The 18863-nt window shown below is 42.1% G+C and overlaps 1 protein-coding gene across 1 annotated transcript; it reads right to left on the bottom strand.

The window, feature by feature from the left end:
• Positions 1-177: 177 nt before the first annotated feature.
• On the bottom strand, positions 178-14857 carry LOC125374674 (ankyrin-3-like). The gene is made up of 6 exons (XM_048385882.1): positions 14620-14857; positions 9887-10058; positions 7947-8077; positions 7047-7337; positions 4925-5125; positions 178-291 (listed from the first exon to the last, which is right to left on the bottom strand). The coding sequence occupies exons 1-6, from the start codon at positions 14641-14643 to the stop codon at positions 178-180; spliced, it is 933 nt and encodes a 310-aa protein (XP_048241839.1). The 5' UTR covers positions 14644-14857.
• Positions 14858-18863: the final 4006 nt, after the last annotated feature.

Genomic DNA, 18863 nt, shown 5'->3' with positions numbered 1-18863 from the left:
GTCGCATCATTCAACACTAGTTCCGTTTATTTTCGCCGATTTGAGCAGACGTTCAGTGACGTTGCCGCTACCAAACTATTTCAAACCGACAGAGAGGTAGTACGTTTTTCCCGATGTGCGAGTGTAATGTCATAAGACCAAAATTATGTATATATTTTTCAAGTAGAATAAGAAAAGTTAAAGGTACATACCTATACCCTTGCTGAGCAAGATATTTGCTACTTTCTCGTGTCCGTTCTCTGCAGAAAGGTGGAGTGCCGTGTTTCCCTCTTTGTCCTTTTGGTTCACGAGCTGTTGACAAATAGGTAGTCAGATGTGAGACGCCAGACCGCACACACGAAACAAGTAGTTTGGAAATAAATCAACTGGCACACGAGTTCGGAAAATTCCAATGGATATAAACATTTATAGTATAATCACTGTATTATCCATCAGGGTCGACATGACGTAACAATGATATGCTGTGACGTCATTGTGTTTGCGAAGTCATTAATCATGGCGTCCAAATGTGGTGTCTGTCATACTCTTGTACAATGGTATTTGCACTTTGTGAAAAATGTTGCATAGCCATTTTTTACATCTATGTTTCGTATGGATTTATATGAATTGATATGTATTTAGGAGATATAACATACTGTTCGGTTCCAAATTCAAAATAGCACGGTTAATTCTACAGGTACCTATAGCTCTACAGTGAAAACACAGTATGTTTATCTCCATTCTACTACGACTAAATTAAACGCGAACTCTTTGGTGTTCGCAAATATATTGAGTGAAGCGGCATGGGTTGAGTCCAGTGTTTTGAGTTGGCTGTCGATCTGAATTACGGTGAGATGAGGTGAAATTGGGTTAAACGTTGCGTCCAAGATTATTGCACTTATATAGCGACGTGCATGCACGTGTGTGTGTGTGTGTGTGTGTGTGTGTGTGTGTGTGTGTGTGGCTGCTTGTACTAGTCCGGACTGATGCCGAATTATAGTGCTAGCCCACTGAGATACAATGTCGCAGTTTAACATGAATACCCCACTCAGGCACAGTATACTGACTCCGAGCCGACAAGTCCTTGTTTTAGGCCCTTAATGTCGAGCGCCAGACAGGGTTACAACAAGTACCATCTTCTAACGTCTTTTGGTATGACGCGGCCGGGGATCGAACCCCGGACCTTCCGCTCTCCGGGCGGACGCTCTACCACTAGACCACGGATCTGAATTACGGAATCAACGACAACACCACTGAGCTTTGGAGCAAAATATGGCGCTCTATATGCTCAAACAGTTTGTTTACACTGTAATACTTCACTCAAACATATGACAAGCATTGAAAGCAACTTGGAAAGCTAACCTGAAGAAAACTAATCAAGCTTTGCAAAACTTTCGTTCTTCGCCTCGCGTCATCATTATGACGTCATATCGCTCATTGTGACGCCAAAAATGTGCCTTAATGATATATACACACCAAAAAGAAGAAGTTAAGCACACCCTAATATCATTATTGTTTGGCTCCAATACTTGCAAGTCATGAAAGATATAATTACGGGAAGAATTATTTTTTCTCGAGATGATGTAATCAGTCATGCTCAGACTGGTGATGTACAGGGCCGTCCCATATCCGGAAGACCTCCCGTGACGACACATCGCGAAGACATGGACCTTCTTCGTCTCATACGCCGAGAACCCTTTTAACAAGTACTCGTCTGAAACAGATGTGGCTGCCCAATCGTCGTTTAAGCACCAGAACCGTCAGGAACTGGCTGAAACCAGCAGGACTGAGGGCTAGACGAGTCATAAAGCGTCCCTTGTTGAGAGATCACCACAAAGCTCTTCGTTTAGCATGGTGTATTGCGCGACAGAACTGGAATCTGAGAACTTGGAGACGGATCCATTGGTCAGGCGAAAGTCGCTTTCTGCTCCACGTCACTGATGGCAGAACGAGAGTTTGGAGGCACCGGAACACGGCCTACACCCCCAGGAATATTAAGCCGACTGTTGCATACGGCGGGGGCTCGGTATTGGTTTGGGGGTGTATCGCTCATGATTGCAGGTTGGACTTTGTCACCATAAGGGGCAACTCAACAGGGGCTCAGTACATCCGAGACGTGTTGAGGCCAGTCGTCGTTCCTCATTTTGTCAACCGCCCTCTTGCTACTCAACCTCAGTACATGGATGACAGTGCCAGGCCTCATCGTTCGCTTGCAGTCTTGGATTACATGAGGGCCAATGCAATAACGACTCTACCCTGGCCAGCAATGAGCCCAGATTTGAACCCCCTTGAACATGTTTGGGATATTCTGGGGCGGCGCATAGTACAGGAGATCCTCCTGTACAAGATTAATTGGAAGCAGCATTAAAACAGGAGTGGTTGTTGTTGACCCATCAACAGATCCAACGTCTGACTGGAGGCATGAGGCGTAGGGTGGAATGTGTCATCCGGGCATGTGGCGGTTATACCCCCCTACTGATCTGTTTCACGTGTCATGTCAAGTAGAGACTTTAATGAACATTTTCACATGAAATATCAAATGTAACTCGTTTACTTTATCCTGCAGCTCCATACTTTTTTGAGGTATTGTCTAAGGTCAAAAATAGTACCTGTATTACCATGCTGTTTTTGTCAGTAAATTCATATCACAACTCCCAGCAATTGGGATACGATGACATGCATCTACCAAGTCAGCGAGCCTGACCACCCGATTCCGTTTGTCGCCTCTTACGACAAGCATAGTCGCCTCTTACAAGCATGGGTTGCTGAAGACAGTAACACATATATCATGCAGGTAAAATGCAATCAGAGCTGACGATACATTTGTTTATAGCTGACATTACCAACATAGTCCTGTAGCAGATATATAACGTTATCGTACTGTATTCACAATATGTCCATTTGTTACATCAATTAAAAAATTTCGTGTGCACCAAGAGAGGCCTCGTTCTACAGTCCGTTTGATTCCATCTGAGACGGATGAACTCCGGATGAATTGCCCAACTCAAAATCTAATAATTGCAACAAAACCAAAATGTGCACAGCGACATGAATTGGACAGACCAACTCTGATAGTTTGTCTCATAATTTTGACACCCGAATAAAAAAATAAAAAATTGTTTAACAAACAATCATCATATTGTTGACATTTTTCGCCATCCCATACCAGGGAGGACCAGTCGCTCATGGAACAGCCAGGTAATGAACAAGCGTGTGCACCGTATATGGCGGTCATCTCAAAAGCCGTTTTGGGTGTTCAATCGGAGTCACTGTTGCAGGTTTCTGAAGCCGTGACAGTGCATTCGGAATCGGTGTCGCTGTTGTCCGAATCGCTATCGCCGCTGTCCGAGTCTACCCTGATGATCACTGGCTTGATTGTGGCATGGTCCAATCCACTATGATCCCAATATTGTCTCTCTATTTCATTCTCAACTTTCTCAACACACTTTTGCCACGTTTCCTGCTTGATGGTGTCTATTGATTGTTGAACCAGTTTCTGTACATCCCGCAGTTTGAATGTTGTATTTTGCCTGGCCCCAAATTAGTTCTATTGGGTTTAAATCGCAATGATAGGGCGGCAATCGTAAAACTGATTGGCCATGTTCTTTAAAGATACTCGTCAACTTTAAAGACAGGTGTGGTGTAATTAGACTTTATAATATCATACAGAACAGGTTTCGCTGCTTTTTGTGGATATGGTATTGCTTTGTGTGTCAACCATTCTATCATATCGCCCTTCCTACTGTTAGACGTTGGGGCTTTGTGATAGGTACCTGAACGCAATGATATGGAGCATTATCCATGACAACCAGACTCTTGGGGGGCAATACCGGTACCAGTTGAGTTTTAACCCATTCTAGGAATACCGCTCCGTTCATTTCGGTATGATAGTCTGGGTTGTCCTTGGATTTTGCCTTGAAGACTAGCGAACAGCCTGGTAGGAATCCCCGACTCTTGCAGCCAGCATGGAGCACAATAAGCCGCTCACCCTTGCCAAGTGGCAATTTCCTGGCACGGAAATCAGAAGAGGAGCTAGGGAACCATTGTGTTCCGTGGTATGGGAAGCGTTTACCCACGTTTCGTCCAAGTATACGGGCTCATAACCCTCGTAACGTTTTTCTCGTATTGTGCGTAAGAAATGGTTCCTTAGTCGAACAATATCAGACCTCTCGCATAATGCATGTCTATTTTCGGAGCCTACTTTTTTGTAACGGAAACAAAATTGGTGTAGCAATTTCCATAACTGATATTTTGAAATGGTCAAAGAATGATTTGTCTCCATATAATTTGGAGTACGGAGAGAGACATAGATATTTAGTTTATACAGAGTCTTAATGGCGTTTCTAACCATCTCTTGTTGAAATGAATCGACTTTAAAACATCGCTTGGGTTTTGAGATGGTCCCCTCAGGTGTGTCACTGCAGGTTGAATCAGTACACTTTTTTAACATAGTTTTTAACTTCCCTTCTGTTATCCCAACTGCACGTGCAGTTCGTATAAACGATACTTTTTCAAAGCATATTGTGGTCTACCTCTTTCACATTCTTTTCTAAAAAAATTGAAGACGATGCAAATAATTGACTTCGCGTCGAGTGATGTTCTCATTATTTCAGGTATAGCAATCACGCATCTATGGTTTGCTCAGCAAGCCTTACGTCACTTTCGCACTTGAAACTCGCCCACCTGGCTGTTCTATGAGCGACTGGTCCTCCCTGGTATGGGATGGCGAAAAATGTCAACAATATGATGATTGTTTGTTAAACAATTTTTTAATTTTTTATTCGGGTGTCAAAATTATGAGACAAACCATCAGAGTTGGTCTGTCCAATTCATGTCGCTGTGCACATTTTGGTTTTGTTGCAATTATTAGATTTTGAGTCAGTGGGCAATTCATCCGTCTCAGATGGAATCAAACGGACTGTACCTGCCCTGACAAATGACCTACTTCAGTGACATTTTCTGTCCTCTCCAGGAACAGGTTGGTCATGTCCAGGTTGCCGGCCGCGGCTGAATAGTGCAGAGGGGTGGAGTTGTCGCCGTCCAGGGACAGGCTGCTCGCATTTCGGTCCAGCAGGTACGGGGCTATCGTCACCTGACCATATTTGGCAGCTACGTGGAGAGGGGTCATGCCATGGCGGTCTGCACTCTGGAACACGTGACATGCCCTCGGTAATTCTGGGAGTTGTGACAGTACAGACAGTTCATCATGAGTTCTACCACATGGGGGATCTCAGGTTAGAGTAGGTCCCCAGCAATCTATGTTGTCGTGCTAGGCGTCATCGTACTGTGCAGATCATTGCTAATAATATTCACATGATTAATAAATAGAGGTTATCACGCGAATGTGTTTGGGGATGGTAAATATCCTGTATTAGGAACAAACACTATGTATTTAGCTCGCCAAGGCTCGCTAAATACAATGTTTATTCCTAATGCAGGATATTTACCATCCGTAAAAACACACAAGCGTGATAACCTCTTTATCATATAATGTCATTCTTTAATTCTGTGCTTGAAAATCGCTTTCACTCTCACAAACATTACCTAAACTTTGCGAGTTTTCCTGGAATGCGCGCATTAATATTTATTACGTCACAGGGTAAGTGATGTGTCAGCCGGACAGTGACAGTAGCCAATATAGTTCCAACTGAAATCTGTTTCTTACACAGTGGCGAAGCAACATATACGCAAAACAACAATTGTTTTCACTTGCATTTCGCGGCAATTCATCGGTCTGTCCGCTAGAGTAACTGCCCTTTGTCAAAGGGAAGCTACTCCAACACTAGTCTATGAGGCGTCACGGCCACGCTCAGACGTTGTTGACAGTCGGTCTGTCCTGTCATAACGTTAAGAAGTGCAATCAGATGTACACACAGCGACAAAACGAAACATGGTAACAATTCGAACATATTTCGGCCAAATCCAACTTTTTTAATTTGTGGAGAAGGATTCAAGCCGCAGAGGTCTATATTGACTATAAGCACAGATATTGCTACTGATCCCGCTTGGCTAGCTAGGTCTCGTGCCCTCGCAAAATTGTTTCGAAATTTATATCTCCAAAGTTGCCCAAACTTATAAAATGCCTTAGCTACGTCTCAGTTAGACACTGATTTTCATTATATTAGACTGTTCGTTTGATAAAGATAGCAATTATCCCTGTAGTTTATCCAGATTCCCGATGGTTAATTCTGACTCGATCGCCGAATGACGAGGGCGACGCCATGTTTGTTAAAAAAAACAGTGAAAGTAGTCCCTACTTGACCTTTGATATTTGCATCTCTACCCGCATATCACCCAAACGGATATCGTTTTTATCCGTTGGCTTTATCCTGCCGAGAAACCTACCCATTATATGATAAATGGATAGACCAGACTATATACAGGCCGCCGTTACACAAGTAGAATATGGCTGAGTGTGGCGTTAAAAAACAAACAAATACAGCAAAACAGATCGGATACCATGATATCGTAGAAGTCTTCGGACTGGTCCCTCAGTGGAATATTAACTATTGGAACGAAAATACTTCTCTGAAAGCTCCTATTTCTTCAAAACACTTTTTCACAAAATATGCAATGCAAAATGTTGCTGGGTCGTCCGGAAGGTACTTTAAAGAAGTGTTGTAAAATATTTTGGACAGAAAACATGACAGAGAAGGATTAAAATAGGGTATAGTAAAATTCAGTCGGAGATATATGTAACATATTTACCTGTTCTTTCATCGTGAATTAGTACACTTAGGACATGTGGGTTGTCATAGCTACAGTCGGAGATATATGTAACATATTTACCTGTTCTTTCATGGTGAAGTAGAACACTGAGGACATGTGGGTTGTTATGAGTATCAATATAATGTGAAAACGAACTCGTTAGCTACATTTAACACACATCATTATAATTTCCATAGTGTCATGGGAGATTCGATACCACCTGTCTACAAATCAGAATGTAGGACACATCATAGTGGAACCATTCATTGCAGGGGTTGCTTCATGTCCTTTGGGTGGATGTGTAAATAATGGAACAAGGACATCACTCTACACATTTTCTGGAATGTTGCTCTACGTACATATATGAGTTTTTTCTTGTCATCTTGCCATTCTGCCGTCTTTTCATGTCTGCTGTCGGGGTTCGAGGTGTCGTCGTTGTCGTTCAGAAGTTCAACGGCGTGTTTGTTCCCGGACATGACGGCGTAGTGCATGGGTGTCTGTCCCCCGAGATCTCGGCTATACATCAGCAGCTTCTCCTCCCGCTTCTCCGCATCTTCCTCCAGGGTCAGCCTCTTGCGTCCGCTCTTCTTCCTCCATTTTCTTTTCTGTACTTTGTCACTGTCTATGATGACTTTCAGGCAAGACCTCCCCTGTTTTGAAGCATGTTTGATATACAGTCTATTCCCCTACCTTGTCGGGGGCACGGATGGCCCAGTCGTCCAAGGCGCCGCGATTCGCTGTGCAGAGTTGCGTCCCTTGGGCACGCCAGAAACCTATGATTATGGGTTCGAATCCCGGTCCGCCCTGATTACTTTTCTAGGTTTGTCAGCACCATACCCGTGCTCGTGGGTTTCACCGAAGTGGTAAACGTCTGAGACCTGCATCACTTCGGGCTTTCCTCCCACATTAAGCTGACACGCCGTGATATAACTTGAAAACTGTTAAAAGCGGCGTTAAACCAAACTCACTCACTCACTCACCCTACCTTGTCCATCCCACAGAATATCTACCTCCCATCTGCAGCACATGTCATATGCATAAACATACATATATAAACTCGCTGTTTCTCAGCTTAAATGTAGAATGTCAAACTATCTCTTCCTCGAAGTTGACCTCAAACACAAGTCATTTCGAATGTTCAATCTTCAAAATAGAAAATGGAACTTCTTTTTGATAGCTTGAGATGAGGGCATTGATACAGTTGAGAAAGTTTTATTTCTGTTTTACTTCAATGAACATTACAATGAACTATATCTCACCTCCTCGCCGCTGTCGCGACGGACCACGCTGCCGTCGATACAGATGCCGGGATTAATGTTCCCCCGGACAGTCTTGGCTGCATAGTGTGCCAGGGACAGACCCTCGCTGTCTCGCACCTGGCGGGCACTTTCTGATTAACACAATGAAGCAGATAAGAATAGCTTAGGGACTGATGTGATAATAAATCCTGTCTCTTACACAAATCCCCAAACCTCCACTGAATATTTAATGGAAGGTTCCTCACAAGACTGTGCAATATGGCAACACGATATTCAAACGTGTTAGACGTCCTGAGACACTCGGGTCAATTGAGATCAGACATACTTCAGGCACCATCGAAGTCACTTCCTCGATTATCCAGTGTATCGTATCTCCATTCAAAAATGATAAAACCCTGGACCAACTGGCCACGATAATTATTCTTTGGAAAGTGACCTCGTCTTCCACATCTATCTCATCACCAACTTCGCACAGGATTTCTCTCGCTCATGAGTGTAATATGATTGGACGGCTATTTATTCGAAATGTGTTCAAAACAAAGCTATAGAAGCGAATGGGCCCAGACTATGAATGATAATATAACGGAGACATACTACTGGATAAACGAGGATGTCAAAGGCATATAACTCACTCGATGTATCGCCTTGTTGATGTTTAATAATTCGAGTCAAAGGCTGAATAATACACATATACCTTATCTGTGCATCTATGCATGATCAACTAGATGATCATGACTATACAAGGTATGCAGAACAAAGGTAACTGTTATTGTGTTCCCTGTTGCGATTTCGGGATGTGCATGTCCCTTCAGCATAATATAACCCTACAGCGTGCACCGACACACATGCCGCCTGTCACTGATGTATCTGGTCTTGATTCGATGTCAATGCAACCGCGTTTCTATTTTGTGGTGTAATGGACATGTGGGTTGTGGTGGCTACAGTCGGAGATATATGTAACATATTTACTTGTTCTTTCATCGTGAAGTAGTACATTAAGGCATGTGGGTTGTCATGGCTACAGTTGGAGATATATGTAACACATTAGCTGTTTTTTCATCGTGAAGTAGTACACTGAGGACATGTGGGTTTATCATGGCTACAGTCGGAGATATATGTAACATATTTACCTGTTCTTTCACCGTGAAGTAGTACACTGAGGACATGTGGGTTGTCATGGCTACAGTCGGAGATATATGTAACACATTTACCTGTTCTTTCATCGTGAAGTAGTACTCTAAGGACATGTGGGTTGTCATGGCTACAGTCGGAGATATATGTAACACATTTACCTGTTCTTTCATCATGAAGTAGTACATTGAGGACGTGTGGGTTGTCATGGCTACAGTCGGAGATATATGTAACATATTTACTTGTTCTTTCATCGTGAAGTAGTACACTGAGGACATGTGGGTTGTCATGGCTGCAGTCGGCGATATATGTAACACATTTACCTGTTCTTTCATCGTGAAGTAGTACACTGAGGACGTGTGGGTTGTCATGGCTACAGTCGGAGATATATGTAACACATTTACCTGTTCTTTCATCGTGAAGTAGTACACTAAGGACGTGTGGGTTGTCATGGCTACAGTCGGAGATATATGTAACACATTTACCTGTTCTTTCATCGTGAAGTAGTACTCTAAGGACATGTGGGTTGTGATGGCTACAGTCGGAGATATATGTAAAACATTTACCTGTTCTTCCATCGTGAAGTAGTACACTAAGGACATGTGGGTTGTCATGGCTACAGTCGGCGATATATGTAAAACATTTACCTGTTCTTCCATCGTGAAGTAGTACACTAAGGACATGTGGGTTGTCATGGCTACAGTCGGCGATATATGTAACAAATTTACCTGTTCTTTCATCGTGAAGTAGTACACTAAGGACATGTGGGTTGTCATGGCTACAGTCGGAGATATATGTAACACATTTACCTGTTCTTTCATCGTGAAGTAGTACACTGAGGACATGTGGGTTGTCCCAGATGACTGCACACTGCAAAGCTGTCAGTTTGTTTGAATCCCGAGTGTCGAAGTCCACGTAACTGTTGTTCTCAGGATTGTCAAGCATGGCCTTCAGCGTCATGTCGTCACCTTCTCTGGCGAGCTACAACATGAAAACTAACCTCTGTCATTTACCTTTGGAATGCCATACTCTCTGATCAGAGAAACATAAATACATTCTCAAAATGTAAGGCTAGTCTGTGTACACACAGTCATACAGCTTCATATAGTCTGCCAAAAAAGAAACGCAAAAGTTCTTTTCTGCATGGGTTAAGATTTATTTCTGTAGAAAAAATAAGGTCCTGCAGAAATTCGGTGAAAAGATGGAAACATCGCAAAAACATAACCATGTTAGAGCCTGACACCGAAACAGACCATGACATGCACGTGCAACATCATTTGTTTGGCTATGAACGCGTTGGGTTTCAATTTGCATGCCCCTAAAACTGACAGAAGCCAACGCAACAACGCCATCTGCCGGCTGCAAACAGGAGAATCATCTTCAGCTGTAGCCAGGTGTTTCCACGTAGCACTAAGCACCTTTAAAGACTGTGGAAATGTTATCAGACACTCGGGACAACACGGGACCTTCCTAGATCCGGTCGACCAAGTGTCACTACTAGAGGACAGGACAGCTTGATACTGTTACATCACTTTTCTGAAAGAACCACCATGGCCACCTCTACAACTACGGCAATACGAGGATTGCGTAGGATATCAGTCAAGACTGAAGAACCGTTTACGCGCGGAAGTTATTCGCGCTAGGTGACCAGTTCGAGGTGTTATGTTGACGGATATGTATCGTCGGCTGCGACGTCAGTGGTGTCAAGGTCACAGAGTATTGCCAAATCTGCGATGGAGAAAAGTCTGGTCTACTGACGAGTCACGTAATATGCCACGCCATGCGGATGGTAGACGTCGTTTTTGCAGGCTGTCTCAAAAAAGCTAGCAGGAACTGACCCCTCCAAAACAGAAACCGTTCGTACATTCCCCCCTCCAAAGAACATCCATCATTCAGCTTTCTTGGACTGTGCAGTTAATAAAGAAAATTAATCGAATGTTATTCCGAAGTTGCAACACCACGTAATGCCCTTTTACCAAAGATATACCCTTCAATTGCTCTGAGGATTGCCAAACTGCATTTGATCAATTGAAACAGTCTTGTTCAGGCTCCTGTTGTGGCCTATTGTGACATGATAATGTCCTTTTACCAAAGATATTCCCCTTCAATTGCTCTGAGGATTGCCAACTGCACCTGATCAATTGAAACAGTCTTGTTCAGGCTCCTGCTGTGGCCTATTGTGACATGAAGCAACCATTCATTCTCACCACAGATGCGGATCGGCGGTTTGTTATGTATTATGTCAAGGGACGAGCTAAAGCAAAGAGGGAGATCTCTTAATTCATATGAAAGGTACTGGACTGTAAGTGAACAACTGAGAACGTTTAACAGTAGTAGAGTCATAAGTTTTACTTCGGGACATGGTACCGGTAAAGTGTGAAAAAAGGTTTACTTCGGGACATGGTACCGGTAAAGTGTGACATGAGGTTTTTTTCGGGACATGGTACCGGTAAAGTTCGGCATAGGTTTTACTTCGGGACGTTGTGTATTACTTCTCTAAATATCAGTCTATTCCATTTCCTTGTATCAATCTTCAAATGTGATTGACAAACACTCGATAGGTCACGTTGGGTGAACTTACTGATCATACAATCGGTGCGACGCTTCTCAATTCTCGATAAGCTCTAGAAAATCATTAAGATTTTGTTTGTTTAACGCCGCACTCAGCATTATTCCAGCTATATGACGGCGGTCTATAAATACCAGACAATCCAGTGATTGACATAATGAGCGTCGATCCGTGCAATATATATATATATATATATAGTGTTGGGTCTGTTAGGGTTTTCGTTTGCAGAGATTTAAAATTCCGAATCGAGGTGTTAAAGAAATGAAACCGATACGTATTAGAAATTTGATTGGTTAAAGGACTTGAGGCAACCTACCTTTTTATTTTATACATCTGCGTGAAAGACTGAGTTTTCTGAAGTTGTAAAAAGTGATATTTTCATTGCAGTGAACATAACACTTGATATTTCACTGCAGTGAACATAACACTTTATTTTTCAGTGCAATGATCATAACACTTTGACGGAACTATGGTCATACAAGAGTTACTTCCCTTTTAATTGTCTCCCTTTGTCGTAAGTGACCAGCCTGTACACAATTGTTGACGTTCTTTTTACGTTAGTTCCACATTGACAAGGCAAAATAATGACGGATGGTCATTTAGGGAGTTAATATCACTTTTAGCCGTTGATTCTTCGCTCGAAAGTGTTTAGTTATAAACTGTAAATCTCTCATTTACTTCGTCATATCGAGACTTTTCGTTTCGCAAAGCGCCATTTTTGTTAAATGTATGACAAAGAATTATCGTGACCCTAAATATTTTTTTTATATTTTTAGGTATCACAGCATGCATTGAGGCAGCTGGAGGTCATAGACTCTATTGAAGGCAACTGTGTCGATAATGAACTTGCAGTGTGTCTGACAATTGTTTGGTGACATTTCAGACAACTTTTGAAAATGAAATTTTTTTACCTCACCATTGTTTATCTTGAGCTTACATTACCAGTGATTGCACAATTTCATTCATACTGTGGTTGATCAATCATTTGTTACCTCCCTAGATTATATTATAGTTTACAACAAAACGCTCTTCTTGTTATTTTTTTATCGATCATGGAACTCGACCTATACTTTCTTTTGCCGCCCAGTTTAGTTTTTATAAGATTTTGCAAACACGAAACTACTTTTTAAGTCGCAAATACAAGGGGTGGTAAGCGTCCCCGTGTGTCAGATAGGGAGAATTAATGAGAGAAACATGATTTTTCACGAGACACATGGAATATCCTCTATGGTATTGAGCAGTCAGTGTTCATTGTATGGTGAGTGAGATCATAATAAACTAATGTGACTGTCTTTGTATGAACGTATCTTTTTTAGCAGCACAAAGCTTATCATTGCTGGGCGGTGAAAACACTAAATATTCGTCTCCCGGAGCGTAACGTCTTCATATAACCTGTTTGATCTGATACCACTCGACAACAAACAACTGTAGCAGGTCAAGGCGGCATTTCTGGTGTCAGTGTCACTGTGTTTTATCTCACTATCGTAAAGTTCATAAAATGTGGTTGCTATTCCGTTCAAGAAATATCTTGACTGACACAAATAAATCAATTCATAGCAACACCCACATATGATGTTTTGAAGTATACTGAACCAAATTAAAAACTTCACAATCCTAAAATTTTAACATTTTGACCAGTTATCATTGTGGGCCCTTAATGTGTATTTAAACAGTAATGGCCACGTATTGTCTTCAGATAACTGTCGTTTTTGTGCAGGTGAATCGATGAAAATCATGTGCACAGCACTATAGTGGCAAAAGTGGTTTTTCACGTGCAACTGGTCACGTGGCCATAATACCGCACGTGTTTTCAGCCATACTTGTTAGCCGTCATTAACAAAAAAAAGAAAAACACAAGAAAATAAAAGTCTTTACGGCGTTGTGAGGCAGTTGTCAAGTGAAATGGTGGCCATACACACTACTGAACTTGTGTGCCATCAGATTCTCGTGCTTGGGACGTATGATTTAAACTGTTGATGTTATTACCGAATACCGTAGGTGCTTGGAACAAATTATGGTTACCACCGTTAATTAAAATCCTTTTTTGGACATTAATGATGAAAAATTACCTTCTCTGATACATTTGTCCGTTGTATATCATATATGGGATTACTTTTAAAAATGTGAAGTTTTTAATTTGACTCAGTATATGTGGATTCTTATAATTCAAAGCATGATTAGTTCGTGGCAGTCAAATATTGGCAGGATTTCATATGAAATGTACACACATTTAGATAATAACCCATGAAATGGTAGGATTTAAGGAAAGGTTACCTACCCATGGCGGAAAGACGTAGAAAAATATTATTTTGAGTAGACACACTAGCTCAGAAAGAATATGATATCATGAACTAGGATGACGTTATCAACTATTTACTATCTTTTCAAGTATTAAAAAAACAATGGAACATAATTTGCTGCACACAATCAGCATAAAACAACAGTTAATGTTCACCGAGAAACACTGACGCAAGGCCGCCTATATCCGCGCCTCTATGGGTAACAGAGAACATACGAGCTACGAGGAGCAGAGTAACGTTAATTCACGGACAGATAATCCGTTATTAAGAGTTGCGAAAAGCCTATTCTCTATATTACCCATAGATGCACTGACGTCACATTAAATCGTTATGACGTCATGAACAATAGAAGGCGACAAAACAGTATTTGCGACAATGCGTTCATTTCATTGTAGACGTGTTATATAGGTACATCCCCGTGAAGATCCGGGCTAGAATTGGTCTTCAGCCTGGTAGTAAGAAGCGATTAACGGGATCGGGTGGTCAGGTGATTTCGTTGATGCATGTCATCGCACCCCAATTGCATTGACCGATGCCCATGATGTCAATCACTGGATTGTCTGGTCCAGATTCGATTATTTACAGACTGCTGTTATATACCTGGACTATTGCTGAGTGCGGCTTGAAACAACAAACAAACAAACAAACAAACATAGCTGTACAATCAACTTACGTTATGAAGGGTAAGTTTCTCCATGGTGCCGTGGAAGTCACCTGCAGCTGTAGCAGGTTGATAAGTGTCAACAAGGCGCTCGTGGTCCGATGGCCAACGTCAAGTACATATCACAGAGAGACAGGTTATGAGGTTTTAACGAGACGCTCGTGGTCCGATTGCCAACGTCAAGTACATGTCACAGACAAACAGTGTGCACCATGGGTGCATATGTGTCGTGTCAGTAGTCTATTTAAGCAATGCAATCCCCGTTACCTTAATCGCTGGTATGTGACTGTCTGCACAACGCTCTTCCCCTAGATACCGGGTCTGTTATCCCGTTTTTATGTAACAAGTTGATACATGCCGTTCTCTTCCTAGAAATGTATTGTTGATGCCTATCGAGGTAATGTGCACTAATCAATAGCTGCACTTTGACAGATATATAGTCAATATGCGATTCTGTAAAATAAGAGTGACACGAACAGAGGGAATGAACAGCTACAAAGTTATCGTAGCTTGATAATTTATTTTACTAAGTGACAATAACCTTTACCTCAACTGGCGGACAAGTGAGGGACAAAGTGGCTAGCTATGTATATGGAACAGTAAATAGTAACCAACATTCTATGAATGTCTCAGGATGGTTTGCCTGAGTTTGTTTTGTAATAGGTTAGGTTTACATTGGGCCCTGTGGCAGAGCGGATGGTCCGGGTGGATCGGTCACGTTAAACTAAAAGACGTTAACAGATGGTACTTGTTGTTACCCTGTCTGGAGCTCAGCATTAAGGGGCTAAAACAAGCACTGGTCTGCTTAGAGTCAGTATATTGTGTCTGAGAGGGGTATTCATGTTCAACTGCGGTATTGTATCTCAGTGGGCTAGCACTATAAAATAGGCATCAGTCCGGACTAGTACAAGCAGCCACACACACACACCACGGGTCCAGTCCTACTCAGTACCCTGCCAACCCGAGTAACATCCAGCGCCTGGACCCATGATGACCCGAGAAGGAAGAATCGTCGTGAGAGGCGACTGATGGGATCAGGTGGGTCAGGCTCACTGACTAGGTTGATGGATATCATCGTATTACAATGGCGTAAATCGATGCTTATGATATCAATCACTGGATTGTCTGATCCAGACTCGATGATTTACCGACCGCCGTCATTGACTGGAATATTGCTGAGTGTGGCGTCAAACAACGAACCAAGAAACAAGTCAACCAGTCACGTTGCGTCATGCGTCATGCGTCTACCCTAACACGCCATGTTATGTTATAAAAAATCCGGGGGGGGGGGGGGGGGGGCGGTGTGATATGCGGTTGATGGTAATGTCTCTGTTGTCGCCTATATAATATGAATAATCGTCGAACGTGTATTGGTTTAAGCATATTACAAGTCCTCTTTGTTCGGCCGTTACCCATTCACGTTGTTGATAACAGTTTGCATGTTGCCACCACATTCTCAATGCCCCTCGCATAACATAAACTACTTACACACGGGTATATTTGTTTACTGTCAGTATTTACAAAGGGACATCGAAATTCACTGTAGCTCTTCAAAAATGTATTTGCATAATCATGTACATGCTTACATGTGTTATATTTCATGAAGACTGTTCGTACTCGGCGTCTGACAGACAGCTGAGCAGACTTCGGGGTCTGCCGGTACGTGTTGCTTGCGTGATCGATTTCAACACTCCATACAACAATCGATGCGCGACGTATTCTCGGTTAAGCTGTCTTTTCTCATCTTCCCTAGGCAAGAGAGTTAACTGACTATACAAATCCAGTTTCCACCCTTGCCGAACTAGGCTGGTATTATGGAGTTAGATTTTGGCTGGATTAACGAGTCCTTGCATAGTCCAATCAAAATCGCGCACCGAAATCGAAATCCGGTTCGTAAACTGTCGCGCAGATTTCGGTCGATTGCAGGATTTGCACAGCATGTGTACTGCCAACTCGTTGTCAACATATATTTTCGGAATCTTTTCAAGTTTTTAATCAAGGTGCTCACGTGATTTGATGTACTTCGCGATGTAAGACCCGTTGTCTCACAATATAGATCTTGATTATCGAGCAGATCGCCTTGACTGGGCAGCGCCATTTTGTTTGAAGCAAATGCAAGTGATACGAGAGGTGGAATCTGATTGGTCCATAGGAGAGACATAGAAGGGACTTAATTTGTAACAGCCACTACGATCGAGCCCAGGAATTCCAGCCAAGTTCGGCAATGGTGGAAACTGGACTTTTAATGTCAGTTTAACAACCTTGCCTCGGGAAGATGTCTTTTCTTAGAAACTGTTTATACAGTTTTCCTGGAAACTGCCTCTCTAAAGAATTGTCTCATGGGTATTGATTAATGCCACTTTCGCCTATATAGGACGGTTACACCACAACGCGCAAAATGTGTAGAACTCAGAGGAACTGGTACCAACGCCACTTAAAAACTGTAAAGGATTAAGTAAAATAAGCATTTGAAACGGTAGTTTATAAAAGATACATTTTGGTCCCTACAAACAGTAGTAGTGTTGGGAAATAAGCCATTAATATTTATATATATTGTCAATACAAGTAGAAGACGTTAAAAAAATAAAAACAATCTCATTGAAATCGGGATCCGGTTCCACAAATCGATCTTAGATGTAAATTGATCTTACGTTTTTGTTACGATCCACAAAGCAATCTTAACTAAGAGTGTTGTAAGTTAAGGTCAAAATGCTAAGTTGCTCCATTCTAACTTGTTAGTGATGTTTAATTGTTCCATAACACAAAAAAAAGACTTTTGTTTGTTTTTGTTTGTTTGTTGTTTACCGCCACACTCAGCAATATTCCAGCAATATGACGGCGGTCTGTAAATAATCGAGTCTGGACCAGACAGTCCAGTGATTGACATCATGAGCATCGGTCCATGCAATTGGGATACAACGACATACATCAACCAAGTCAGTGAGCCTGACCACCCGATCCCGTTAGTCGCCTCTCACCACAAGCATAGTCGCAAGAAGCCTGGCAACTTTTTAAGAAGTGTGTCAACGTGTGAGGCAGTTTTCAGATCATCTACAGATGTCAACAATCTGACAAGGGACTGAATTGAAAAGGCAAAGTTGTCAAAAGCTTCGTAATCACCAGGTTTGACGGTGGGGATGGAGTGTTAATATGCGATTGATCTCACTTCTAGCTAGGTTTTGATCTTGCCCATAATTCTCCTTCAATGCTTCAACAGCCTTGGTGTAAGGTGTGGGATGAAGGAGAAAGCTTGTAGCGAGGGTGACTGGTTTACCGCCTAAAAGGTCTAGGAGCACTCCATACTTATATCTTTCATTGAGCTGTGAGTGAATATCAAGGAGACTTTCGAGTGTTATCTGCAAAACAGCAAAGTCTTTCTCTTAACCTCTGATAAACATGGGTAATCTTGGTTTTGGCACCCCATATGCTGATAGAAATAATTCATAATTTGGTCCATAAGCAATTGGCTGTTGTTGTTATGATAGTAACTACAGGCTTGTGGCATGACATTTAATCGAGGTATTATTTGTGGAATACTTGGCATTGGATTTATCCCACTGGTGTATGTTGGATATGTATGAAATGTAGACATCCCTGTCTGATATGGAGGCATAATTGGGTCATATTATGAAATCACTGGCTTATTCGATTAGACATTTGGAAAGTCTAGTCTAATCATGTGACCTGGATATGTGACATTTGACAAATGTTGAGGTTTTGCAGGTTTAGGTCATATTTCTGTTTCATGATAACATTGGAATGGCAGCACTTGAATTGTGAGATGAAATTACCTCCGACTTTACAGAGATTGGCTCTGCAAATGTGAACACAGATGTGGTTGGCTCAGTTGTCTTGGTACTAGAACAGGATGCTGTCCCTGAGGCTTCAGATGTTGAGACTGTTGTCATGGTAACAGGCATAGTTGACACTTTGGAAGCTGTAACATTTGAGTTCAAGTTCAATGAAGTAATGTCATGTAATGAAACTTCAACATTCAGATGTGAAGCCCATTTCCGGTGTCCCCCGCCGTGATATTGCTGGAATATTGCTAAAAGCGGCGTAAAACCATACTCACTCACTCACTCACTCACTCACTCAACATTCAGAGAAGAAATTTGCACATCAAAGGGTACGGTTAATTCTTTTGCATTGCCATTAAGACTTGATATCTGACCGGGTGAAACACTGGCACTGATACGGTCAGTGATATTTGTAGCACCAGTGATCTTTGACACTTCAGACAAAATTTATCATCA

This window comes from Haliotis rufescens, unplaced genomic scaffold, assembly GCF_023055435.1.
Source record: "Haliotis rufescens isolate VD_foot unplaced genomic scaffold, xgHalRufe1.0.p SCAF_6, whole genome shotgun sequence".
Classification (NCBI taxonomy): domain Eukaryota; kingdom Metazoa; phylum Mollusca; class Gastropoda; order Lepetellida; family Haliotidae; genus Haliotis; species Haliotis rufescens.
Note: the sequence above shows the minus strand (reverse complement) of the source record. Positions and strands in the feature narration are given on the sequence as shown.